Genomic DNA, 26,376 nt, shown 5'->3' with positions numbered 1-26,376 from the left:
GAAACCAGCAACACTTTAGTTTCCTCCAAAGCAATCAAAAGGAGAAAGAAGACAGTTCCTCTTGGGAGTCGGCACAGAGACAACCACAGCTGACGTCCTGGGACAACTTTGAAAGTGCAAGGAGGGCACTGCTCATTGCTCTAAGGTCAAACACTGGCTTGGGGTGGGGGCAGCACTTCCCAGAGACACAGGACTGGACCTGGGTGGGCCTGGGCAGCCAGCCCACTTGGAAAACATCAGATCCTTAGGATGACCCTAAAACCAAGCTAGGTTCCCCCAAGACAAGGACCAAGTCCTCTGTGCAGCCAGAGCAAGCAGACAGGAGTGGCCATTGCAGCTCCACGCTTCCCTCATCTGGGCCTTGGCGCCCTGCGATCTGGGCACTAGAAGAGGGGTAGATAGGGTGGAGAAAAGTGCAGAAATCAGTGATTCTCATCCTGTCTTTGTTCAGAATTTGGTATTTTGTCCATCATAAATTTTTTTGCATTCATTTTGATTATTTAAAATAGCATATATCTTGATGATTGATGTTTCTGGTGACCCCTTAAAGTTTATGCCCAAAGCATTGTCTTGCTCCACTCTTGGCCTGACAAGAACGTCAGTGACCTCCCAGGATTCCGGGGTTCACAGCTGGCCGTGGTCAGGACCAGCACCCCCTCACACGTGGAGCAGTTACAGGATGGGGCATGGGCAGCTCCAGAGTCTGAGACTGGATGCCCACTCACATGCCACTGTGAATGCAAGGGGCTCAGGGACAGCTCTGCTGTGGCCTTTATTAAAGTGATTCCCTGTGCACACATATGTGCACATGCATGTACACATGCAGGTATGCACAGGTGCAAACATGCACACATAGCACATTCACACACGTGCACGCACACACACGGGCAAACTATGCTTTCTCTCCCTGTTTGGGGAAAGTGCTGGATCTCCGCAGCCCACATGTCCACCTCTCCCTAGCTCCGAGCCATCTTTCTGGTCATGCCAAAGACAGCCGTTTCCTTCTCCCCAGGTGGCCTGAAGGGTTCCCTTTGGGCAGGATTTCTCATCCAAATTGCTGCCATAGCACCAGTGAGAGGCAGATCTGGGACTTGGTTGGGGCCTCGGCTGGTCCAGCTGTCTGGCTGCGCACCCTCTCACTTGGGTTGGTTGTTTTCCTCCTAACATCATTAGCTCTGCCAGAAGCAGAGCCAGCCCAGGGTTTATGCTGACTTGGTCATTTTACACAGAGGCGAGAGGGAAGCATGCCCAAAGTAACTGGCTCTGCTCACTTACCCCTTCTCCCCCACTCTGCCTGGGCCCCCAGCTGGGGTGATGCAGGCACGTTCCCCCCAATGTTTCACAGCAAAGTCCCCTGTCTCCAGCTCTCTCCTTGCTCACTGCTGGGCTCCGGGCTGGCTCAGAGCATGCCTGGATTTCTATTTGTTTTTGGAGAAAGTAACTGCCCTGAACTCCTCAGCAGGCCACAGCAGCCCTCAGGTTCCCTGCGAAGTGATTCCTGCCAGAAGGCAAGGCATCTTTGACTTGTCACCATGTCTAGTGAGTGTTGTCTTAAAATCAGGTAGTGGGTTTTGCCCACAAGACCTCACATCCCTAACCCCCGCATCTAGGGCTCTAAATTCTCCAGAGCCCCTCCCCAGTGGAGGCCACTGCCTGGACTTCTTGGCAGCCTGACTTCCAGGTCGCAGGGCCAGAGTCCAAAGCTGGACGGGTCTGCCAGGCAGTAGGGGTCTTCCTGCCCCAGAAGGCACCCCTGGCAAGACCCTTCTTAAAGAGCCTGTGCATAAAATCAGATTCTGAGGCTCAAACAAACCACGGAATGTTGGGGACAGGCAAGCAAACACTCCCAGAATGCCCAATGGAGGGCAAGCTACCTTCTCCTTCTTGGCGGCCTCCATCCTGGCTCTGTCGTCCAGCATCTGCACAGCAGCCAGCGCAGGGAGCTGGGACCCCTCAGCCTTCCCCAACAGGCTTCTGAAGCAGAAATGTCCAAGGCTTCTCCCCTGCAGGGGTCACGGCCTGCCCTGGGTCCCCGGGAGAATGTGGTCCTCCTCAGGCTGGTTTGGGGTTTGAGGTTCAGTCACAGTTTCCTCCTTTTCATTGTTCTCCAGCGAGTCGGCAAGCATTCCCTTCTGGACCCTTCCTCACTGAGCCTGGATGTTCTCCAGGCAGGGCCATTGCTTGGCGCTCAGGTGGCGTCCTTAGCGCTTTCTCTCCAGGTTCTGTTGAGCTGTGGGACTTAGTGTCCTTCAGACAGACTCAGTAGGAAAGGTCCTCTCCCTCCTGTGGCCTGGGGACAGCTTTTGAGTAATTAAGCTGCAGGTGACTGTGTCTCTCACACCCTAGCCTGCTTCCCCGGGGCTCAGGCGCCGCTTGGCATTTCCTGCTCCAACCAGGTGTGGAGTGGGGGATTCTCCTGCCAGGGCTTACTGTGCTCCTGAGAGGGCCTGTGGTAGTCATGGTGACCAGAAGTGGACTCAGCAGGGCTGACCGTGCTGTCATTAGAGCTGCCATGCATAAAACTGGGACTGGTGGCAAAGAGCCTCCATCCCCATCACCATGGTGACCACTCAATCACCTTGTCACTGAAGTGACTGCTAGCCTGTTAAGCCTTTGCCACCTGTTCAGGTCCTGGGGCAGTGTCTCAGGGTCTCCCACACTCCTATTCCGAGGAGCAGAGGACCCCGTGAGTCTGGAAGCAGAGGAAAGGGAGCAGGCAGCTTGGCGTGGCTCAGGCGCAGGCCCATGGGACCATCGGAGGGCTTTGGTGTGGCCTGTCCTGATTATTGTCTTGAAATCTGAACCAGAACAGTAAACCTGGCCCACACAAGCCTGGCTGAGTTTGAAACTGCCAGAACAGAGGCCCACAGGGACTGGCACCTCCTCTGGCCCTGCTCAAGAAGCTTCTGCCTGGGATGCCACCCACTCTCTCCCTCGCAGCCCAAGCGCCCCTGGAGAGGTTGCCCTGTGCAGTAGGAAGGCCCAGTGAGTGGATGGAGCAGGGGGCCAGGGTGCTGGAGCCAACTCAGCGGCAGGCTCAGTCAATAGTCTGGAACAAAATGTACTTCTGCCTAAGATACGGAGGTCTGGTGTGTATTTCCCACTCACGGCCCTTTTCAGTTAGGATCGGCCACTTTTCAAGTGTTCACTGTGACTGGTGGCTACCATGCTGGGTAGTGTTGGGATAGACCAAAGAGGGCTCAGGACCCGGCTCCAGGCCACCTATACTCAAAGATCCAGCAGAGGGGGTGAGGAGGAGTGGCCAGTGCGATCTCTCCAGACAGATGTGCTGTAACACTTTAAAATCAACTTCCTATTGATGGTCATTGAGGCAGTTTCAGATTTTCACTATTACGAAGGAGGCTGTGGCAGATGTCCTTGAATTTCACCAGAGTAAGTGTGTGTCAATGTTTCTTCTGGTTGGCTCCTGGAGGCTGAATGGCTAGTTCAAGTGCTACACACATTTCACATCTTGGTAGGCAGGACCACGTGGCCTCCTCACATGGCTTCACCAGTTTCTTCCACCAACACGAGAAGTTTGGCTTTATCCTGGCCAGTCCTTCAGACGATAAATCTTTATGAGTTTTTTGCCGATCTGTCACCTCATTGCTTGAATTTCAAAATGCTGGACACCTTTTCATGTGTTTCTTGGTGATTGCATATCTTCTTCTAAGGATGATTTGTTTATATTATTTAACTATGTTGCTATTGGATTATCTTCTGCCTATGGATATGGAGAAACCATTTTATATTTCATCTGTAATATCTATCAATCCTTTGTCTGTTAAATATGCTATGATATCTCCCCTAGTTTATTGCTAAACTTAACAACTTGATTAATCGTGTCTTTCATCATACAGAAGTATCCAGTTTTTATGAATTTCAATCTTTGTTTTCTTGTTTTGGGGTTTTTATATCTTGTTAAGAAAACCATTTCCAATCCCCAAATTGTAAAAATGTTCTCCCACATTTCCTTCTAATATTTTTCCAAGTTTTCTATTTGTTCAGTACTTTAGTCTTTCTGCAATTGCTTGTGCTGGTGCGCCGTCATTCTAAGGGCACATCTCACATCCTCGTCTTTCTTCTCATTCCTCCTTTCTGCTCTCCTGGGTCCTGGGAGATGGTGGTTTGGGTATAGTGCTAGGGAAGAGTCTAATATGGCTATTTGGTGGGGAAGCAATCCTTTCCCCACTGCTCTGGAACGTTTGCTGCACCCAGTTTGTATTCCATTATTTCTCATTGTAAGGGAACAGCTCTGCTCTGGTCACCTTCCAGGTGTACCCAAAGGCCACACAGGCAAAGCTGGAAACCACAGAGAGCTGAGTCTTGTCAGAACACTGTGTGATCCTGCTGGAGGCCATATCTCACTGCCTTTCTCACCTCCCTGGGAGGGTCAGGAGAGTTCCTTATCGTCTCCAGGTTCTCGTGGGACAGATGTGAGGCTCGCAACTGCAGTCTAGGGTTGGCTCCGCAGCAAGGAAAGACACTGCAAGCATCTTGCACCTTTGGCTTTAGTGTCACCCTTTTTAGAGCACAGGAGAACCCAGGGGCCTGCACCTTGGGTTACCCTTTCTTTTGCTGTCTGTGTTGGTAATAACTTATCTGAATATAGAAGTCACTCCTTATACTTCACCTGCCGAGTCAGGCAGGCCCTGGCCTTGGCCTTGGCTTTGCCTTGCACACTGCATATCTCATTCCTCTGCTGATACTACGCTCTTTTGGTTTGTATAATGTTTTAGTTTTTTTAAATATCTGATGAGGGCAGGAAATTGTTTTCTTAATAAGATTTTTTTTTCCCACAAAATTTTCTTTGCCATGTGCCTTTTATCTTTCTTATAAATCTTAGCACTACTCATCCCACTTCAGAAAATGACGCTGTTGACAATTTCATTGGAAATGCATTGACTTTGTGGGTTTAGGGATTCATTTTAGAGAACTAACCTCTTTATAATATTGAGTTTTCTCATCTAGAAATACGTGTTGTTTCATTTATTTTGGTTTTATTTTATGTCCTTCAGGTGAATTTCATTATTTTTCTCATATAGAACTTACATATTTCTCGTTAGACTCATTCCTAAAGAAAGGCAGTACATTTATTAGGAGAAGGAGCAATTGTCATTATAACTAATATTGATGAAAATATTTATGATTCGCAAAGTACTTTTGCATTCATTCTGTCATTTAATCAGACAATCTCAGTGCAGCAGGCAGTGGTATTATTATTATTATTATTATTATTATTATTATTATTTTATTTTATTTTTTTGAGACAGAGTCTTGCTCTGTCACCCGGACTGGAGTGCAGTGGCTCGATCTCCATTCAATGGAACCTCCACCTCCCAGGCTCAAGCAATTTTCAGGCCTCAGACCTGAGAGTAGCTGGGACCACACGCATGTGCCACTGCACCCGGCTAATTTTTTGTATTTTCTTTTTAGTAGAGATGGGGTTTCACCATGTTGGCCAGGCTGGTCTCAACTCCAGACCTCAGGTTCCGCCCACCTCTTCCTCCCAAAGTGCTGGGATTACAGCAGAGTGGGGAGAGAGCGGCTGAAGTAGAAGTGTGGAATGTTTGGCCACCACACCTTGCCAGTGGTAGTATCATTACCACCACTTTCCAACTAAGGTCACTGAGGCTGGGGAGGTTAAAGGGTTGGCAGGGATGGTCTCCCCACCTTAACGTCTCCCTAAAGGTTCCTTACTATAGTTTCCTGCTAAGGACAGGGGCCAAGGCAGTCCCTTACACGGAGGTCCCAGGTTCTGCCACGTGGCCCTGCCCTCCCTGGCCACAGTTGATTGAAACGTCACCTGATCCAAGGGCAGCCACACCGCACACTGGCCAGAGCCTAGTGTAGCCGAGTATCTCAGCTTTAAAATGCATTTTAAGGCATTTTTCTTTAGTCTTAAAATGTAGCCTTGAAATGTACTTTGAAACTCTGCTTCTCTCCCTTTCCCACTAGACACTCCTTTGCACCATGCCCACTTATCTAACTATATGCTTACTTGGGAATTCCAGGGGCTAATCTTAAAACAAAAACCAGACATGGAACCCCTACGGAATCCTCCAACTTAGGGGGAGTCGGAACAATTTGTCCACCACCATCTGGCTGAAGTCAAGATAACAACAACCAGACCTCAGGATAGGTGATTACTCAAGACAGCCATTGGATCAAGACACACAGACCCTGTAGCCTGCACCGCTCCCATCTATCTCTCATACCAAGTTTTCCTTTAAGAATCCTATGATAAATTTTAAAATGAGATAATAGAATGCTTTAAAACAACAATTCACCATCTTCTTAGTTTGCTGGCTCTAGTTAAAACTACTTTTCCTTCCACCAAACCTCACCGCTTGTATATGGCCTTCAAGCGGCGGAATCTGAGTCCAGTTACAATGGGGGATGTTTACCCAACAGGGACTACTTGAAACAATGAGTAGTTTAGTTGGGGACCGCAGAGTGGCAGAATCTCTGAACCATTGAATGCTCTCGAAGGAAAGTTCTCCATCCTCCTCCCTGGGGTGGGGTGGATGGTGCATTCCTGGCTGATGAATTGGGGAGCAGGTGGGGAGGGAGCTGCCCTCCCCAGGTATAGCTTCTTCAGGATGCCCCTTGCCTTTCTGGCCCCATCCCTCCAGACACTCGACACTTCTGCTTCAGCCCCTCCCTCCCCCTCTGCTGGTCCCTGCCCCTCAGCCAGTTGCCTCATAACTTCACACCTGTCCCCCTCTTTCCCCCACCACCCTTGGTAGCATCTCTCATTTGCGCCACCTTCCAATTGTTCTCCCCCTGCCCTTTGTCTTGTGTCATTATAGTGGAGCATATTTGAGAGGGAGTTCACATAAACATATATATTTAATCATCCATGTTAACCGAAAGTTTGTATGTATCCTGCTTGGGGTTTCCTGACCCTCTCCAATCTGTGCCAGTTTCTTTGCTTCTCTCTTCTTAAGTGTCGAAGAAAGTCCTGGGCTCTACTCTGATTGGATGACCTACTGATGGCCAGCTGATTGGCCTGTTGATTGACTGAAGCTTGGATCAGGTGCCTATCCATAGACTAATCGCTGTGGCAATAAGGACTACTGGTTCATAGGCTGGGGCCTGGGCATCACATGGCAGGATGCGGGATCAGCCTCTAGGTCATGATGTGGTTTCCTTGTGAGGACTTTCCCTGTGTGCTCACTACTGTTGTCTGTTAGGTTGTGTTTGGTGTGCCCAGCCTTCCCAAGGGCACACCTTGTGTTCTTGCCCTTCCTCTGCATCCTTCTTTCTGCTCTCACGTGGGGCCTACAGCCCCAAGGATGTGGGAGATGCACACCTGGTTGTGGAGCAGGGGACTGCCCTGCAGGCCTTCCCACCTGCCCCTCCCTGACAGCTCTGCAGAATTCCTCTTGCTTTTTCTTTGGGGCAGCCCCACGACTATCAGGGTACCATCGACAGGACGAGCCGCTGGCCTAAAGGACCATTTGTCCTCATTCTAAGTTCCTGGCATTCATCCAGCATGGCTACTGATAACTGATATGGTTTGGATATATGTACTCACCAAATCTCATCTGAACTGCAATCCCCAATACTGGAGGTGGGGCCTGGTGGGAGGTGTTTGAATCATGGGGGCAGATCCCTCATGAATGGCTTGGGCCATCCGCTTGGTGATGAGTCAGCTCTTGCTCTGAGTTCACACGAGATCTGGTTGTTTAAAAGTGTGGCACCTCCTAGTGCCTCTCTCTCTCTCTCACTCTTGCTTCCACTGTGTGATGTGCCTGCTTCCCCTTTGCCTTCTGCCATGACTGTAAGTTTCCTGAGGCCTCCTCAGAGGCTGAGCAGATGCCAGCACCATGCCTCCTGTAAAGCCAGCAGAACTGTGAGCCAATGAAACTTCTTTTCTTTATAAATTACCCAGTCTCCAGTATTTCTTTATACCAAGGCAAGAATGGCCTAACACAGATACATATCCATCTCTAGCCCCTCAGCTGCAGAGGGGTGTCTTAGGACAAATACAGCTTCTGGGAAGCCCCTGCTGGGGCACAGTCTCAAAATCAGGGCACCCGTTTCCTCTCTTCCTTGGCTGTAATCCTTTCCTGCCCATGTATACTCCTGTCCTGTCCCTCCCTTGCTCTGACATCACCTATTGCTTCATAGCCAGTGGCAGAGCTCAAACCTTTGGTGGCAGACTATGTCTGTCTTCCCTGTGGCCTGGAGAACCCAGAGCGAGCCCAGGATGCCTTGGTGTGGGGTTGTAGTGGGGAGCAGTGTTCCTGGGGGCTGGGTCTGCTGACAGATCCTAATTGATGACATCAAGTCTGTGCATCTGAGGCTTGGTGACCCACTCAGGCCATGGAGGCCTGACCACATTGGTGGCCCCTTTCCACACTCCTTTCCTGTAGGAACTATGGAGGCAGCTCAGCTGCCATGGCCTTGGCTGACTGAATGAGGTATGGGGGCAAGGGCCATTGTGTGACTGGGCTCCCCACCTGGACTGGGCTTCCTGGGGGTATGCTCCTTGATAGGCTTTTGCCCAGCTCCCCAAAGGTTCTGTTGTACAGCAAGGGCTGGCACCTTATGTGAGCTGGGCAAGGCTGCAAAAGTGGGTGGGTACTTGTTTTGCTCAGTGGGGCAAACTTACAGGGCCTGGGCCATTTATCTTGGACAGTGTTAACTCCAGCTCTGTCTGCAGAGAGGCTTTTCTTCTAGGTCCCAGCACCCAAGAGGGGAGCCTGGACTAGAGAACTCTGCTACCCACACTCCTATGCGGGCTTCATTCATAGCCTTAGTGCCCAGTCCCTGCATTTTCCATTCCCACAATGCTGTACTTGCAGAACAGTTGCAAGAACAATACAAGAAATTCCCAGATACCCTTCATCCTGATTCCTGTATTTGCTCTCTCTCTCTCTCTCTCTCACACACACACACACACCCTGTAAGAGTAAGTTGCAGACACAATGTCCCTTTACTTCTAAATTCTTGTGTATATTTCCTATAAACAAAGACTTCTCTTATATAACCATGGCACAGTGATTGAAAGCAGGAAATTAAAATAGATACAATACTATTATCTAATCTAGAGGCCTTACTTGGGTTTTAGCCTATCTTCAAATCTCTACTTCCCATAGATGCCTTCAACCCACTATGATTAATAATCTTTTTTTCATTAATGAGAAGACAAATAATTATCACTGTTACCTGTTAAACATCAGCAATGACTAGAACTTGTAACATAATGTTTTATTATTCTCAACAACATTCCTATGGAAAGTATATTTTTCTAGTTTTATAGATAAAAACAAAAGGAGACTCAGGGAGGTAATGGTTTGCTCACTTTTGTGATTTTGTGATGTGTCAGTGCTGGGACTGAATCCAAGTTGGGTGACAGCTGGGGTGATGGAGCAGAAGGCAGGTCTTGCTTTTTGGTAACACAGTGAACTTGGGAAGTCTGCAAACACATGACTATGAATGAGACGTCCTGGAACAGTAGAGGCTGAGTGAGGTCAGAGAGGAGCAGGAAGAGTTGCTGGGAGTGGAGCTGGGCTGCATGACAGTTTGTTAAGCATTTCACTGTTGACATCTGAACCCCAACTTTGTCCCTTACTAACAATCTCCTTACACGGAATCTCAGTTTCTATGTCTGTAGGGAGGCAATAATATCTTCCCCTGGTTTTTGTGAGGATTAAACGATGCGGCACATGGAAAGTACTTGGTGTAATGTAAACTTTGGGACAGTCACTATAATGTGTCAAGTGAATACACTGAAATTTATTCCATCCAAGCACCGTCTTCCTGATCTTTTTGCACAACTTTCAGTGGAAGGAAGAGAGGCTCCAGAGATTTTCCTCAGAAATGGCTCTCACCTGCCTCCTATAGGGAAATGGTGTCAGTGCAGGCAGATGAGCCTGGACTGATAACCCCCAGCAACCCAGCTTGTCAGACTACTGTGTCCATATCTGTGGGTGGCTGAGCCTAACCACCGCCAATGGCTGCTCCTAATGTTTACCACCAAAACAGGGGAAATGTGGAAAAGCCCTTTCCACCCTCTGTACTTGGAAATACCCAGGGAAGAGGGTTGGTGAGAGAGGTACTAAGTGAGTGGGCAGGTGGTGGGAACTTCCTTTCACCACAGATTATTTAAAGCAATGTTTCTCAGCTGGGCGCGGTGGCTCATGCTTGTAATCCCAGCACTTTGGGAGGCCGAGGTGGGTGGATCACATGAGGCCAGGAGTTCAAGACCAGCCTGGCCAACATAGTGAAATCCCATCTCTATTAAAAATACAAAAATTAGCCGGGTGTAGGGGTGCATTCCTGTAATCCCAGCTACTCAGGAGGCTGAGGCATGAGAATCGCTTGAACCTGGGAGGCAGAGGTTGCAGTGAGCGGGATCACACCATTGCACTTCTGCCTGGGCAACAGAGCAAGACTCTGTCTCAAAACAAAACAAACATATATATATATGCAAAGGAATGTTTCTCAAAACTACTGCTCCCAAGGGACATGTTGACATTTTTGATTGTGCAGTGGGGAGGTGGTAGGTTGGTACTGACATTTAGTGAGTACACAATGCACAAGGCAGTCTCCCAACAACAAAGAACTATCCAACCCAAAATGTCAATAGTGCCAAGGTTGAGAAACCTTGATTTAGAGTAATGTTTAAAGTGATGCTGTTGTTTTTCCAACACATCATCTCTTTCCTATAATCTCAGATGCGGCTGCTTCTAGCATCACAATTTTGTGACCTTACTGACAACTTCCAAAGACCAAGTTCCTTTCAGATGTATGTCTTGCAAGTTCCTTTCTGATTACATGTGAAACTGTGCCCAACAAGGTTAAAAAAACTAGTAACTAACAGAAATCTTGAGCTTGTCTAGAGGACAGCCGACAAGGAAACAGTTTGCTATAATCCCCTCTGCTTATACAACTTCCTGAAACAGGTTGGAACCAATATGGCTGACTGGAGCCTGTGCAAAATAGACTTACTAGCCCGAGGAGCGGCCCTTTGATGTCACAGCCCGGATTTCCAGAGCTTGTTTTAAACCAGCTCTTGAATCTGCATGTGATCCTTGAAGCAGCATGAAGAAGCAACAGCTCATGGCCAAGAGATTTTCTAAACGTTTCTTCGTTTCAGCCAATCACTGTCCAGCCCGAAACTCCAATTCCAAAATCTCTCCCTTAAATCTACTGCTGTGAAGCAAGTATTGGGAGACAGACTTCAGCCCATCTTCTGTCTCCTTGCAAGGCTGCTTGGCAATACATCTTTCTTGCTACAAAAATCCAATGCTTGGGTGTTTGGTTTTACGTTGTGCGCAGGCAAATGCAGCCGGTTTAGTTTGGTAACACGTGATGTCACTTAATACACAAGAAACGGGTAAGTTATGGCATCCTCAGGGAACTGTGCCTCACTCATTCCTATCCGTAGACTTGCCTTCTTTCAACAACGCAAGCAAAAAGAAGGGTTCAGGCCGCTCTGGGAGGCCCAGCACCACCCAGCACAAGACAGTACAGTGTCCCGCTGGGCGCCCGACTTCACCTGGCAAGCAGGGAGGGACCAGGCTCACGCGAGGCGTGGAGCCCCGCCCCTCGTGGCATTGAACTTCCGTCCGCACATTTCTGCATCCGGGGTATGAGAACCCACAATCAGGCTGACCGGATCCGGAAGTGGGTTGAGAGCCGGGAGGGGGAAGCCGGCGGTGGCCCCGTCAGCAGCGGGCTGCTGAGAGGCCGGTAGGCGGCGGCGGTCTCGAGGGGCGGCGGCCGCGCTGCTCCCTGAGAGCGGGTCCCGCGGCTGGGCAGGCGGGCGGCCTGAGGGCGCGGAGCCATGAAACTGTACAGCCTCAGCGTCCTCTACAAAGGCGAGGCCAAGGTGGTGCTGCTCAAAGCCGCGTACGATGTGTCTTCCTTCAGCTTTTTCCAGAGATCCAGGTGAGCGGCACAGGCTGATCGGCCGTGGCGGTCGGGCGGAGAGGACTGGGTGGGGGTCCGAGTCGGAGTGGGCCTGGGGTTGGGGGAGGAATCAGGGGAGGGTCAAGGAGGCCGGAGGGTAGGGGCAGGGCAGGGTGGCCGAGTGCCCGGGGTCTGAGAAGGCTGGGGTCAGGGGCGGGGCGGGGCGGGGAGGGGCGGGGAGGGCCCGGGGTCTGCGGTCCGGGCTTGGTCTCCTATAGTGGAATCTGGCCGTGGACTGTACCTTTGAGGAACCATCCAACATTCTCTCTTAAAGAGCGTATACCATTCTAGAATATATTTCTCTACTGAGTGTTTTTCAAATTTCTGTCGTGTAAAATTTCACAGGGAACTGTGAAATAGTGCAGGTTTCCAAGCTTCATACCAAGATGTTCTGAATTAGTAGATTGAGGCCTCGAAATTTATATTTTAGACCAACACCTTCCACCCAGTGATTCTGACTCTGGGAGCCTGGGTGCCGCATCTTCAGGGCCATATTTTGATTTTCTAGCGGGGCTTCCCAACAGTTCAGTATGAGAGATACTGATATGCTTTTTGTTTGTTTGTTTTTAATGGGTGAAGTCACTGAGGTACCAAGAGGTTATCTCACAACCAGCTAGAACTAAAAGCCAGGTTTAACGCTTTTTAGTCGGACACTAGTGGTACAAAAGGATTCCACACTGAAGATTCAAAGGAAACGTGGGATCTGTAGGGCTTACAGGTTTTTACTTGTTTCTGGGGGCGCTTTAATTGCTGGAACGTGTTAAAAGTAACACAGACATTTCCAGACCATTCGTGGGAGGGAGTGGGGTGACTCAGGCACGAAAGAAGAAGGACCCTACGTGATCGGTATCTATGGTCATCTTGTCTCAAAGTCTGATGGAATCTGCCGTTTGGATTCTGTTTTCCCTGCTTCAGTGCAGCTGGTTCTTGATGAGAGTTCTTTGTCAAAGACTTGCTGGATATAAAAAAAAAATTTGTTATTTTGTTGAAACTTTCTGCTCCTTTGAGTTCTTTTTAAAAAAATTCTTAATTGTGGTAAAATGGCACACAAAATTTATCTTCACTGTCTTTAAGCGTGTGGTGAGTGCAGTGATACGAAATAGATGGATAGTGTTGTGCAGCCATCACTGTCACTCGTCTCCAGAACTCCTGTTTATCAAACTTTTATCAAACACCAGCTCCCCATTCCCTTCTACCCCAGCACATGGCAACCACCATTCTAATTTGTCTCTGTGATTTTGACTTTTCTGGCGACCTTAGATAAATAGAATCATATAGTTTTTGTGTGTCTGGCTTATTTCATGTAGCGTAATGTCCTCAAGGCTCATGCATCTTGTTGCATGTATCAGAATTTCTTCCCTTTCTAAGGCTGAATAATCCATTGTATGTATTTAGCACATTTTGCTTATCTGTTCATCTGTCAGTGGACACCTGGGTTGCTTCCACATTTCAGCCATTGTGAATGACACTGCTATGAACATGGATGTACAAATATCTCTTTAAGACCCTGCTTGTATTTTTTTGGTATTTACCCAGAAGCGGAATTGCTGCATCATCTTTTAGCTCCTTCTTGGAGTTCTTGGTCTTTGCAGTCTTTACCATGGCCTACATTCACTGCTCTGTGTTGTTGCTTTTCTCAGATGGAACTTTTGGTGCCAACTTGGCTCTGATTCTTTTTCCTTGTTCCTTCCCATTAGCACTTAAGATTCTCAGAGATTTCACTTGTAGGACTTATACCTTACCTGCTTGGGACACACACTAGTTTCCAGTGACTAACAGCTACAGCACTAAAGGGACATCTCTACTAATATGTCTTAAAACAACACATGTTCCAGCTGATTTTTTTTTTTTTTTTTTTTTTTGACGGAGTCTCGCTCTGTCACCCAGGCTGGAGTGCAGTGGCACAATCTCAGCTCACTGCAACCTCTGCCTCCTGGGTTCAAGCAATTCTCCTGCTTCAGCCTCCCAAGTAGCTGGGATTACAGGTGCGCAATACCACGCCCAGCTAATTTTTGTATTTTTAGTACAGATGGGGTTTCAGCATGTTAGCCAGGCTGGTCTCGAACTCCTGACCTCCGTTGATCCACCTGCCTCTGCCTCCCAAAGTGCTGGGATTACAGGCTTGAGCCACCGCATCCGGCCTGAGCTCATTTTCTTATAAGATCTCCTTACTTACATCCTTCGTGCCCCATAATTACCAGATCCCAAACTTGAAAAAGTAGTTTCCCAGCTTTTTTGGCCTTTGTATACATGCTGTCACAATGCAGTTCTTCCTTTGTCTCTTTATAGCCGTACCTCAAGTGCTATCTCTTTAGGTTTACTGCAAAGCCTTCCTTGTTTAAGGTCTTCTTTTCTGAGGGGTTATTTTGATCACTTCGGTCCCTCAAGATATTAACAGGTAATACTATGTGTGCAGGCATTGTTGCAAGTGCTTTACACGTATTACCTCGTTTAACTGTTGCACAAATCTTGATTTTTTTATTGTGGAGGCGCAACACACAGGCCCAGAGTCAGGCCTTCAGTTACCTATATGGCTCTGCTGGAGCCTGCTGCAGACTTGCATTTGAGCACCTTGCTCTGATGGCCGTGGCTGCCCTTTATATCACATCCCCAATTGGAGGCTCCTTGTCAGCACCTGTTCCTCTGGCTGTACCATCTCCTATGACTGTTCTGTTCTGGATAGATCTCTGTTGAGCCCATGATGGACCTTCTCCCTTTCACCCTTTGTCTGAGCCATTTCCCACTTTTTTGTCTTGGATAAGCAGTTTGCTTTTATTCCATCCAGAGTGCCTTGCACTCGGTCTGTGGACGAGCCCCAGCAGACCTGAGCTAGCATTCACTATGGGCCTATGTAGCATTGCAAGGGTCTGTCATGTGGACACAGCCATAAATGGTTGTGCATTTCTGCCTGACAGGTTTTGCACTACTTTTTTCTAGTGCGGTTCTTATTTGTCCTGCTTCTTGGAAGTTATTGGGACCTTGAGAGCAGGACCTACCTCTTGTTTTTCCATTGCATCTCCAATTATACTCTGACCAAAATGTACAATTGACTGTATCCTGTGGAAAAACCCCCAGAAAATTCACCTGTTTTGGTGAGCTAGGTAGCAAACAGATGTAGCTTTCATGGTGGTGATGATTCATAATTATCAGTAATTGTGCTCATTTATAGAGTGTTTGTTACTAGGGGTGGGAGGGAAAGGAATGAAACCAAGAAGCAATGTCTACTTAATGTATAAGCCCAGAGGTCACTTTCCACTGTGTTGAGGACAAGGTGATAAGAAGTAGGCAATAAATACATTTTGTGTTTCTTAGCGTTCAGGAATTCATGACCTTCACGAGTCAACTGATTGTGGAGCGTTCATCGAAAGGCACTAGAGCTTCTGTCAAAGAACAAGGTAAGAAGACCCTCCAACTTCTGTGCGTGTGCTGGCCTGGCTGCCATGCCTCTCCTCACACAGCACCCAGCTCTCTCCTTTCTACTGGGACCCTACTCCTCCTCTAGCTTGTTCTCTCTTTTCCCCCTCTTCCTTTTCCTATTTATGCAGAATTCTGTGCCCACTGTTGAAGTCTGAGCTTCCCAGATAAAATTGCCCTTAAACTTAGACTCATTTAAGATGAGGGTCTGACTCTTTTGGAGCAGTAAGCAGCCTTCACATCATATTCTTCCCTATCCTCTCCAGAGTTGCAGACCCCTCAAAAAAGAATTTCCAGCTAGCACTGTTGAGGTACTATATGCATTCTGTGCATCATAGATTTTTTGACCAGGAATCTGAAAAAACTATTTTTTCTTTCTAATAATTCAGGTTTAGGCATTTATTTAGATGTGTATGTTATACGGACAGATCAGGAAAGAGTTACATGTTTCATTAGGTAGAGACAAAGATCATCTCACACATATGCTAACCTCAAGTCACGTGACATGGAGTTACTGAATTGATTATATAAATGTCAGTTATGATACAGGCAGGATTGAATATATACACTTTATGTGGGATCTCTGTGCTGTTAACATCACAGAAGTGAAATATTCAGTGTTCTTGCTCTGTTCTCCTTCAAACTGTGTCTGCCCTTCCCACATTTATTACTTAAAGATGATTCCCCCACTGACCAGGTTCTCAGTTTCTTTGGAGGGTATGCACTTTGACCCCATGTTTGAATCTTAATTGGGGATGGTATACAAAATCTGGAGAGCATTGGTGACAATCCCCTGTCCTCTTCCTCCTCCTCATTCTTGTTCTTATTTATCTCTGCTCTTTTCTGATTTCAGGGGCTCACCATCATTCCCTCCTCTTTTATTTGTTTTTCTGTTGTTTAGCATTGGAATCTTCTGGGTCAGATCTTTAAGGACAAGAAGGTTCTTATTTGTAAGCTGTAATCCTTACGTTTCTCTTTCCTTGGGGATATGGTTAGCTGTATCAACTCTGAATCCTTTCAAAGTGATGAAAATGAACAATCCTGTGGATTGTGAATATTTTGCAGAAGATCTATACAACTGTGCCTTTCAATCATACAAGGATTTTAGCACAGTGCACTGGAGGCCTTAGCTGGCAGTGGCTAATCTTTTTCTAGACTAACCCCCTTACTCCCAGTCACCCACCAGAGTGGAGCAAACCCAGCAGGCTGCTATAATATGGAAGACTGAGGCCCTGGGTGGTAATTTCCTGTCTTTCAGCTGCTCTGAAAGGATTTTTTAAAGAAAGCAGAGGCCTCTTGGCTTGTCCAGGGTTCCCTAAGTTTGGGAGCAGCACAGAGCCCCAAGGGCTCCGAATCCCCGAGATATAACTTGGCCTGACCTGAACTCAAGGAAGACACTTGGAAATGCTCCTGGGGACATGTTGTCTAGGGTGTGTTTTCTGCAATGCTGGCTGTTCCTTTTAAGCCCTGGCTTTGCATACTGGGCCTCTGGGTATTTACTGGTCCTAAAGCAGGTGTTGGGCCAAGCTCCTCTGTGTGGCCCATTTGACTGTGCTGCTAAGCCTCTCCACGAGACTTGCCCAGAGCTATTGAGCTTCAGAGTGACTTCATTTGGCCTAACATTGTGATGCTTTGATTTGGGGGGATTAAAAGAAGTCTGAAACCCTCATGTCAGCATCCATGTGTCTGATCTCTTGTCTCCTTAGACTATCTGTGCCATGTCTATGTCCGGAATGATAGTCTTGCAGGTGTGGTCATTGCCGACAATGAATACCCATCCCGGGTGGCCTTTACTTTGCTGGAGAAGGTGAGTTTTTGATTTGCCTCTACTGGACTTGGATGATGAATGGCCATATTTATGGACTGGGACAGGGGGTGATGGCAGCGTCTGAGGCATAAGGGATGAAATGATGTGTCCAAAGTCAACACGTTTTTCAGCCCCCTTTCCTGCAATCCAAGAGACAATTTGGCCTCCCTGCATGGGTTTCCTCCCCGGTGCTGTCCCTCATGTGACCGGGGTCTAGGCCACTGAGTCACAGCATCTCTGGGATGGGACCTTTGGAGACAGCTGTGCCTCGTGTTCTCGCCCCCTGTGCTTCTGCTCAAGGAGTCTCCCTCTTGAATGCCCTCACTCTCCACATTGCCTTCTGCAGTTGCTGCATCCCTCCACCTTGATGTCTGTCAGTTGTACCACAGAGCTTAGCACCTAAGCATTCTTTAATTTTTTGTGTGTACAGTGCTAATTACTAATATAAACTCTTTGAAGTCAGAGGCTTCATCCTATACCCCAGAGCACCAAAATACCTCCAAACACATGGAATCTGGTGGTTTCTTAAATCCAGGGGACCTGATTCTCTTTTAAAAAAAATTGCTTTGGAAAATTAGAGGGCCAGTGCCCTTTTTTCCTGGAAATCTGTGGTTTAAAATTCAAATACCTTTATTACTCCCCAGGTGAGGTTCATCTCAGGCTGGGCATACTTTTGATTCTCAGAATATTTAGGATACGTTTTAATGATAAAAATTTGGAAATAACTTTAGCCTACATTTTCTCTGTTGCCATTATATGTCCCCCTCATTCCTCCTTCCTGGGCTCTTGGGGCCAAGGAGCCTCATTCAGGGTGAGGTGCTCAGGGGTGAAGCCCTGTCGTTGATACTACTGGTGAGTGCAAAGTGGGAGGCTTGTTGAGGCTCCTTTGTCTTGCAGGTACTAGATGAATTCTCCAAGCAAGTTGACAGGATAGACTGGCCAGTAGGATCCCCTGCTACAATCCATTACCCAGCCCTGGATGGTCACCTCAGTAGATACCAGGTAGGGTTAAAGGAAGCTTCATGCAGACACCATGTGGCCCAGAATCCATGTGAAACTGAAAAAGCCAACTGCCCTGATAGTTCTGGTCTGGTTGCTTCTGACAGCTTTTGATGCTGGTGGTCTCTCTCAAGCCTTCTGTTTGAAAAACAGAGAATCCACCTTCAGACCTGGGAACGCAAGCTGTAGGCAGGCTGTGGGTTTCTGTTACATGTTAAACAGGCTGTGGGTTTTTTCTTTTTCTTTTTTTTTTTTTTTTTGAGATGGAATCTCGCTCTGTTTCCCAGGTTGGAGTGCAATGGCACAATCTCAGCTCACTGCAACCTCCGCCTCCTAGGTTCAAACCATTCTCCTGCCTCACCCTCCCAAGTAGCTGGAATTACAGTCATGCGCCACCACGCCCGGCTAATTTTTGTATTTTTAGTAGAGACAGGGTTTCACCATGTTAGTCAGGCTGGTCTCGAACTCTTGACCTCAGGTGATCCACCTGCCTCGGCCTCCCAAAGTGCTGGGATTACAGGCGTGAGCCACTGTGCCCAGCCCAGGCTGTGGTTTTTAACCTGTGAAAGCTTGTCCAGCTTCCTCGGTTTTGTGCTTTGTTTCCAGGTAGCCACTTCAGTCCTGACTTTATTATTTTTCACTCTTTCCTAGAACCCACGAGAAGCTGATCCCATGACTAAAGTGCAGGCCGAACTAGATGAGACCAAAATCATTCTGGTAAGCAGGAAGATGGAGAGCAAGCCCAAGAACTGAGGTGGGGGTGCGATTTGCCACTGGCCAGGCATGCACAGATCCATCCTCGTTTTAATGGAATAGTAACTACAGCACTCTCCAGGAAGTGGGATTGCCCACCCCCTCCCTCACCGCGGGCATCAGACTTTCTCCTATACCCTTGTCTTGGTTAATGGCACCCATTGTTTCTAGGGAACCAAGCTGGGAACCATTGGAACCCTCAAGTCTCCCTTCCCTGTGGCTACTGCCTGTCTGGGCATTTACTGGGTTCCTAGGGTTTGGCCTCTGAAGACCTGGATTCCCACCCTGGTGGCTTTGTTGGGGTGTCAGGTGCCTCCATACCCCACAGGTGCCTGCCCTTGCAGGGTTTGCATTGAAGGTGAACAGATTGAACCACAGTACACTGACCACAGGGCAGTTTCTGGAATACGGGCCCAGGGTTGTCACATAGGCCCATTTGAAAAGAGCCGGAACCTTGCATTTTGAGCTGAAATCTCCTGATTTGTAACTGCTGCCTCAACTCCCTTTTTTTTTTTTTTTTAGTTTTTGCATACAAGTGGAATGTAAGCAGCCATCTGCTTTTCTCAGGTTTGGCTCTTACGGCCTTTGCCTCTAAGTGGTCCCTTTGCTTCCTGCTCACCTCCAGTCTGTCCACCAGACAGTAGTCATTGATCCGCACAACTTAGAACCCTTCAGCAGCTCTCAGATCCACCCCAGGATAAAGTGCAAACTCCCTAACTCACAGTCTCCTGACTGCACCCTGTTCTCTCTTATACCCTTTCCTGCCCAGCTCACACACAGACGACTGAAGGTTGGGCCTTTCTGATCAGATGTCAGTTTTGTTACTGCTTGTTTACATGTCTCCCTGACCAGCGTATAAGCACTGGGACATTTTTCCATCCTGCTCATGACACAGTGCCTAGTTTATACTGTGCTCAGCAGTTGATAGATACCTAGAGTGGATTGAAGCCCAAATACAAAGCTTTACCATTACACAGGCATGGCTTTAGTGTGTACATCAGCGTTTCCTGGGATTGGGGTTGTTGGCCTGGGGTGGAGCCTGGGAATCTGCATTGTATAAAAAGCATCCCAGGGGCTTCAAACACATGTCTGCTGACCGCACTCCAAATAACGTGACTTTGGAATGAATAATAGACGTGAAAGTCTCATGGTATCTGTGTCTTTTGAAACCTTGTGAGCTTTTTTACCACCTGGGTGGCATTTCTCCGTTTTCTCCTCAAGCCATCTCTTCTGTTGCTCAAGTCCTAGTCTGAGTACCATGACACCTGGGACACCCACTGTTTCTCCTCTCCCCACGGTGGCGTGTGGATGAGTCCTATTCGCACAGCCTTATCTAGCTGCACTTGTAAACCTAGTTGATTGGTGTGCATATCTGAATCAGTTAACTTTTTGTGTTAAAAATTTGAGTTGCTCAGCTGTGTGTAGGGATGAAGGACATTCTTGCTGGCTCCTCGTTCTGTGGCACTTCATGTGTGCATCCAGCTGCTGCAGCAGTGGCCATCTGGGGAGAGAAGTGAGCTGCTGCTTCCTGAGGGCCCTGGTGGCAGAGCTGCTGGCTCTTGTGAGGCCTCCATCTCTAGACCCCTTCCCATGGGGTCAGTGTTTTCATTTCCTAAGTCAGAGTTTGTAGTGATGACATTTAGGACATAGCCCGTTTAGAAGGCAGAACGTGTTCTGTCATAGTGTTGTCCGGTATATATTTGAGGCATGTATGTAACTTAGAATTTTCTAGGAGCCATATTTTGAAATGATAAAAGGAAAATAAGTAGAATTTAATTATATATTTTACTTAACCCAGTATATCCAAATACAATTTTTCCAACATGTAATCAGTATAAAATTTACTATTTTTTTCAGTATAAAACTTATTAATGAGGCATGCGTGAGTTTGCATCTGAAGTCTGGTGTGTCTGCGCTCAGAGCACTGCTCAGTTTGGACTCACCTCACATCAAGTGCTCAGTAGCCATTTCCCACCACCTTTGTTTCCTGTGGCTGCTGTCGACAGATACCCTCAGCTATTTGCTGTTAACAAGTAGCCCTGTGGGCCTGGCTGGTATCTTTTGGGGCTCTGAGGGAGAGTCTGTCACAGGCCTCTCTCCATCCTCTGGTGGCTGCTGGCCGTCCTTGGCGTTCCTTGGATTAGAGGTATGTCACTCCAGACTCTGCCTCTGCCGTCACGTGACCTTTTCTGTGTGTGTTTCCGTTTCTTACCAGGGCATCAGTCATGGAATTAGATGCAACCCTAATCCAGTATTACCTCTTCCTAACTAGTTACATCTGCCAAGACCCTATTTCTAAATAAGGTCACATTCAGAGATTCTGGGGATGTTAATTTCTGGGGCACAGTTGGGACGGGGAGGTGGTGCAGGTCACTCTCCAACCCAGTACAATCATATAGTGCCAGCTACTCTTTTTCCAAAGCCCCATGCACACACACATGTGCGCGCGCACACACACACACAAATGTATATATAAATGTGTGTGTAGTTTTCCTGAGTGGGAGTTTTCCTGGAGTGCTGGTTATCTAAGCCTGTGCTGGGGACAGCTTTTTGGGAAGTCTGCTACATCCCAGTTAGATCTTCTAGATTTCACGGGAATGTCACCAGGTTCTGTTCCATCCACTTGGACAGTAACTATTCTTGGACCGAGTCTTGACACCTAGAGGTGAAGTTTGTGTGTGTTGGAGTGGAACCCAGGTTAGGCGCTTTCCCCCATGACTGAAGTACGAGGGGCTCATGTTAGGGCACGTACTGAACAGAGCTGGGTTCTCTTGTCTCTTTTGTCCAGCACAACACCATGGAGTCTCTGTTAGAGCGAGGTGAGAAGCTAGATGACTTGGTGTCCAAATCCGAGGTGCTGGGAACGCAGTCTAAAGCCTTCTATAAAACTGTGAGTACCCAGCACCTGCTGCCTCCTGGGTGTTCTCTCCAGAGAGCAGTTGCAGCTTGCTGCTTCTGGCACTCTCCACTATAAACAGGTCTTTCTTAGACTATTGAATCATGGTGGATGGGGATTTCACTCTTTGTGCAACCAGAGCCTAAGGCGAGCGCCTCAGACCCAGGTGGTTGGAGGCAGTTCACTTGGGCACCAATGGAGTCAATGCAGGCCGAGGCCTTGTTCCACCCCTGCCTCTGATCTGCCCTCTGCTGCTCTGGCTTATTTCTGAACTCCTACCCCCGGTCCAGGAAGGCTGGTTCAAGTTCTGATCACCAGAGATTTACTATTGAATCTTATTCCTCTTTCTGCTGAGTAGTTAGACATAAGTCTTCAGGATTCAAGCAGTTCAGCCTTCCTGAAGAGGTTCTTAAGCTTTTAGTTAATTTCCCTTTGACAGAAATATTTCATTGACAAGTATGGGTGCTGCTGACTGCCGCTTTCTCTCAGGTCAGTGCTCATGTCTTCCTGTGTGGAGATGGCCCATGGTTGGACAGTCATAGGGACAAATATACTTGGTCTGTCCACACACATTTGTTTTCATGTGCCCATTGGAGGGAGATGGCTAGGTGGGATTAGGAAGATAGTCTGTGACCAGAAAGCAAGAGAGAAGGTGGCAACAGTGGTCCCCACAAACCACATCCCAAGTGGGAACCACATCTGTTGTTCTCAGGACCATCTTCTAGGAAGAAACACCACCGTGGTGGTCAGATAGCATTGTTTGAAGACAAGAGTAGGGCAAAGTTAAGATATTCTGCCAATCCCATTTGTATTATTGGTCCTTTGCTTGCACCTGGCCTAACTGTAGGAATTTTACTCACTTTTTGATAGCATTAATGGGGTGTGAGAAAAGAAGGGAAAAAAGATCCCAGACTAGTTTTGGAAACTGGGGCCCACCTTGTGCTTGGTGATGGGAATCACTTGTGGACAGCTTCCCTCGAGGCCTCCCCCACCCCGTTCCAGTGCTAGTTTATCTGGCTGGCTGTGTCCTATGGAGCTCCCTCTACCACTGCCAGGACTGGGGCTTTCCTGACTTCCTCAGTACTCCTTCTCAGCTTCTCTTTGTTTTTTTTCCAAGGCCCGGAAACAAAACTCATGCTGTGCCATCATGTGATGCAGCCTGCCAGAGGCCCAGCGCTGGAATGGCACCATCATTCACATCAGAACTGCAGCCCCTGGAAAAGAAGAGACAGCCATAGACGAGGAGCCAGAGTGGCGGCAGACTGGCCATTTTTATTTTGAAGTTCCTGGGAGAAAAGGATGGTGGAAGGGTGGCGAATGTTCAAATTCATATGTGTGGTAGTGATTCTTGGAAAGAATTTGAGGTCCCCAAAGGTGTATTTTTGGGCAAATGAAACCATAAACTCCAACTGGCTTCTGTAGATGCCAAAGGGCTCTTTTTCAGCTAACCCTGGGAAGGCTCTGTGGGAGGGAGGTCAGAGCCAGCTGTTTCTCGATCTTTGGTATATCTTTGGATTTTATTTGTACATTAATGATATTAACACTCCAGTGGGGGGGTGGGGAGTCCCTGATGCTAGGGCTGGGGTGGGTGGAGTTTGAAGACTCTTGGGAAAGCCTCTCCTGGGGCCACTGTTGGGGGTGGGAGTGAACCCACCACAGTGGCCACAGGCAGGCCCCCACTTCAGGCCCAAGGCCTGGGGCTGGGGGAACAGTCACTGGGTCTCAGATTCTGAGACTGTTGTTTAGCTTACCTTTCTGCTAGGATTGGCTTCCCACAGAGGGCAGGGCCCATCCTAAGCAGCTTCCAAGACCCACAAAGGTGGCTTGTGGGAGGGTTTAGAAGGAACTGCATTGTGAGCAGGGAGTGTGTGGGTTGAGGTCGTACCAGCAAGTAGACTAGGAACTAAGCCCAGGAAAGGGGGATGTTCTCCTGGTGTTTGGATGGTCAGCTGGGAGTGTCCATCATCAGGGGAAGATCAAACACAGGTGCACTCAGCTGCCCAGGGCCTCTGGGACACTTGCCTTGACTTGCAACTTGCCTTGAACATCACGATCAAAGCAGCAGGTGCTGTGGTCTCTCAAAACTGGTTTTTATTTGCCTCTCTGGCTGCAAGACTGCCTTGAACCGCCTGAGGCCTATGCATCTGAACAAGTGGGTCTCTCCCATGGGCACCAGGAGTGGGTGCCAGCCAACCTGAGGACTCCCAGCACCCCACCTGTGGTCTGGCCAGCATAGACTTGCTAGTTCCTTCTTGGTCAGAGGCAGCTGCATGGGGGATGGAGGCCAAGGGGTTGGTCTAAGCTGTGCCCTGCCACCTGGCAGGAGGCCCACTCACAGCCCAAGTCATGGAAACAGACTCGAGCAGCCCAGGAGATGGGCCCAGGATGTTCCGAATCCCTTGGGTCCTAGTGTTATGTTCCAGGCTGCCAACCTGTGCTCAGGATGCATCCCTGGGATCCAGCCCCCATGAAAGCTCCTGCTGGGATGGTGTCATCTACGTTTTGAACCAGTGTGGTATGGTCCTTGGGAGCCCTGCTCTGAGCTTGCCACACTGCTGAGAGCACCCACTGTCCTGACCAGAGTCTCAGTGGTCCTGACCCCCAGTGTGGGCAGGGGCTGGGCAGGAGGGTAGTGTCTGCCATGGGTTCAGAGGACCCCACCTCCTGGATGGTTTACCTGCTGCTGCCCATTTTCTCTGGGTACTGCTGGCCAGAGGACTTTGGCCTACTGCTGAAGAGCCTGTCCATGCCATTTTCCTACTGCCATAGACACCCTAAGCCGAGGGCCCCTTGAGGCCCAGACCCAGCCTGCCCACTGGTGCCAGAGACGGAGTGGAGTGGGCCTGGATCTGAGGGATGCTACGTCTCCCTCCCCACTTGAGGACCCTGGGGAGAGATGGGGGCGGGGAAAATGCAGGTGTGAATTTGGGGTAAGAGGAAGTGAGATCTCCGCTTGCAGGTCAGCCCCTGCCAAGCAGGGCGGGCTGCCTTGACTCAGGCCATGTGAGATAGAGGGCCCAGCCCGGCCCCGCCCACAGATCCCCTGCTCCTTTTGTGTTCTGTTGTAAATCACTTGGCAAGACTGTATTTTAGGAACTGCTGCCTAACTTCCCTGTGTTCTGTTTGAGAGGCGCCTGTCTGGATAAAGTTGTCTTGAAATTCCACAATGGTCGGTCCTGTGCTTTCTTTGTGCTTCAGGGGAACCCTTTCCTCACCAAGCCCCAGGGAGAAAGCGGCCTCGTACTGTATGCCTGCATGCCTGCTGCACGCAAGGGTCCAAGTTATCCTGGCTGGCCCCTGTCCAGGAGTGATAGCTGCAGGCCTGACTCCTTCACCACCTTTCTCTAGACGTTGCTAGCAGGAACTGTATTTTCTTTTTTGCTGTTAACCAGGTGAGGGAGCCCTGGAGTAGAAGCAGCCCTGTCATTGCTGAATCCTGTTGCCTGGTCTTAGCTGCAACCAGGAGAACCCCCCTGGGAAAGCTGCCTCATGGCTGCAGAGCCATGGGACAGGAGGCCCCATCCTGATCCTGCTGTAGGCTTCCTGTCCCTCGCCGCTGAGCTGACCCCAGGGTCAATCTGAGACCACCTGGCATCCCACCAAGCACAGGTGGCAACTTTTCAGGAGCAGAGGGGGCTCCACAGGGTGCCTGGAAGCTTCCTGCTTCCTGGAAGAGCCAAAGCTGACCCCTGCAGGTTGTTTGGTGAACCAGGGGTAAGTCAAATTCAAGTCTTGCATCAGGTTTTGAGTTCAGGGAGCCCTCTGAAGCCTCTGCAGCCTCCCAGGGAGATGGGCCCAAGGCTGCTTTCAGCCTGTACTTGTGAGCCTGGAAGGCAGAGGCCTCTGTCTGGCCCAGCAAGCAACCTTGAGCAGTGCTCAGCTTTTCCTGTTCTGAGGACCTGCCAGACCTGGGTGGGCAGGCGTAAACCTTGGGGTCACATGGCCCAGGGAGCTTTGTTCAGAGGGTGCTATTTAAAAGTGATGAATGGGCCGAGCACAGTGGCTCATGCCTGTAATCCCAGCACTTTGGGAGGTCGAGGTGGGCGGATCATTTGAAGTCAGGAGTTTGAGAACAGCCTGACCCACATGGTGAAACCCCATGTCTACTAAAATACAAAAATTAGCCAGGCATGGTGGCAGGCACCTGTAATCTCAGCTACTCAGGAGGCTGAGGCAGGAGAATCACTTGAACCCAGGAGGGAGAGGTTGCAGTGAGCCAGGATCGTACCATTGCATTCCAGCCTGGGTGACAGAGTGAGGCTCCCTCTCAAAAAAATGTAAAAATAAAAATGATGAATGAAATGCTCATCAGTGGTGTCCCTTTTGCCTGTAGCGCTTGGCCCAGTACAGGATGGCTTAGTCCTGTGTGCTGTGCCCTAAAACCTCATCAGAGTTGCTGCCCTGATGGCATCTGCAGAAGGGCCTCAGGAATAATGCATGTGAGGGTGCACGATCCGCAGTGCCTGCAGCCTTCCTGGGGGAGGCCTGGCCTGGAAATCCTCCTCCGATTACAGCTGATAGGTGAGTGGATGGAGCCCTAGATACCATGTTGGGGACAGACACCGCAGCACTCATGGGTACT

The 26,376-nt window shown here is 48.9% G+C and overlaps 2 protein-coding genes across 7 annotated transcripts in view; one reads left to right on the top strand and one right to left on the bottom strand.

Moving 5' to 3' along the window:
• GCK (glucokinase) overlaps nt 1–11,528 on the bottom strand; it is a 54,692-nt gene extending 43,164 nt beyond the window's left edge. Inside the window, exons 1-4 of one of the 5 annotated variants that reach the window (XM_073008909.1) lie at nt 10,963–11,528; nt 9,314–9,427; nt 7,541–7,839; nt 1,875–3,724 (exon numbers count right to left, since the gene is read on the bottom strand). In XM_073008909.1, coding sequence (XP_072865010.1) covers nt 1,875–1,919 — 45 coding nt within the window. In that variant the 5' untranslated portion in view covers nt 1,920–3,724; nt 7,541–7,839; nt 9,314–9,427; nt 10,963–11,528. The other 4 variants (XM_073008910.1, XM_073008911.1, XM_037988223.2 and 1 more) reach the window with 4 other exon arrangements.
• Nucleotides 11,529–11,639: 111 nt separating this feature from the next.
• On the top strand, nt 11,640–24,958 carry YKT6 (YKT6 v-SNARE homolog). Of its 2 annotated transcripts, XM_007981456.3 has the most exons (7): nt 11,640–11,904; nt 15,238–15,320; nt 17,046–17,146; nt 18,044–18,148; nt 18,797–18,862; nt 21,687–21,788; nt 22,912–24,958. In XM_007981456.3, exons 1-7 carry the CDS (start codon nt 11,801–11,803, stop codon nt 22,945–22,947), a joined length of 597 nt encoding a protein of 198 aa, XP_007979647.1. In that variant the 5' UTR covers nt 11,640–11,800; the 3' UTR covers nt 22,948–24,958. The 2 variants fall into 2 exon arrangements, with proteins under 2 accessions (XP_007979647.1, XP_007979648.1); XM_007981457.3 differs by lacking the exon at nt 21,687–21,788.
• The last annotated feature ends 1,418 nt before the right edge of the window (nt 24,959–26,376 follow it).

This window comes from Chlorocebus sabaeus, chromosome 21 (genome assembly GCF_047675955.1).
Source record: "Chlorocebus sabaeus isolate Y175 chromosome 21, mChlSab1.0.hap1, whole genome shotgun sequence".
In the NCBI taxonomy this organism is placed as follows: domain Eukaryota; kingdom Metazoa; phylum Chordata; class Mammalia; order Primates; family Cercopithecidae; genus Chlorocebus; species Chlorocebus sabaeus.
The sequence above is the reverse complement of the archived record's forward strand: the minus strand, read 5'-3'. Positions and strand labels throughout refer to the sequence as shown.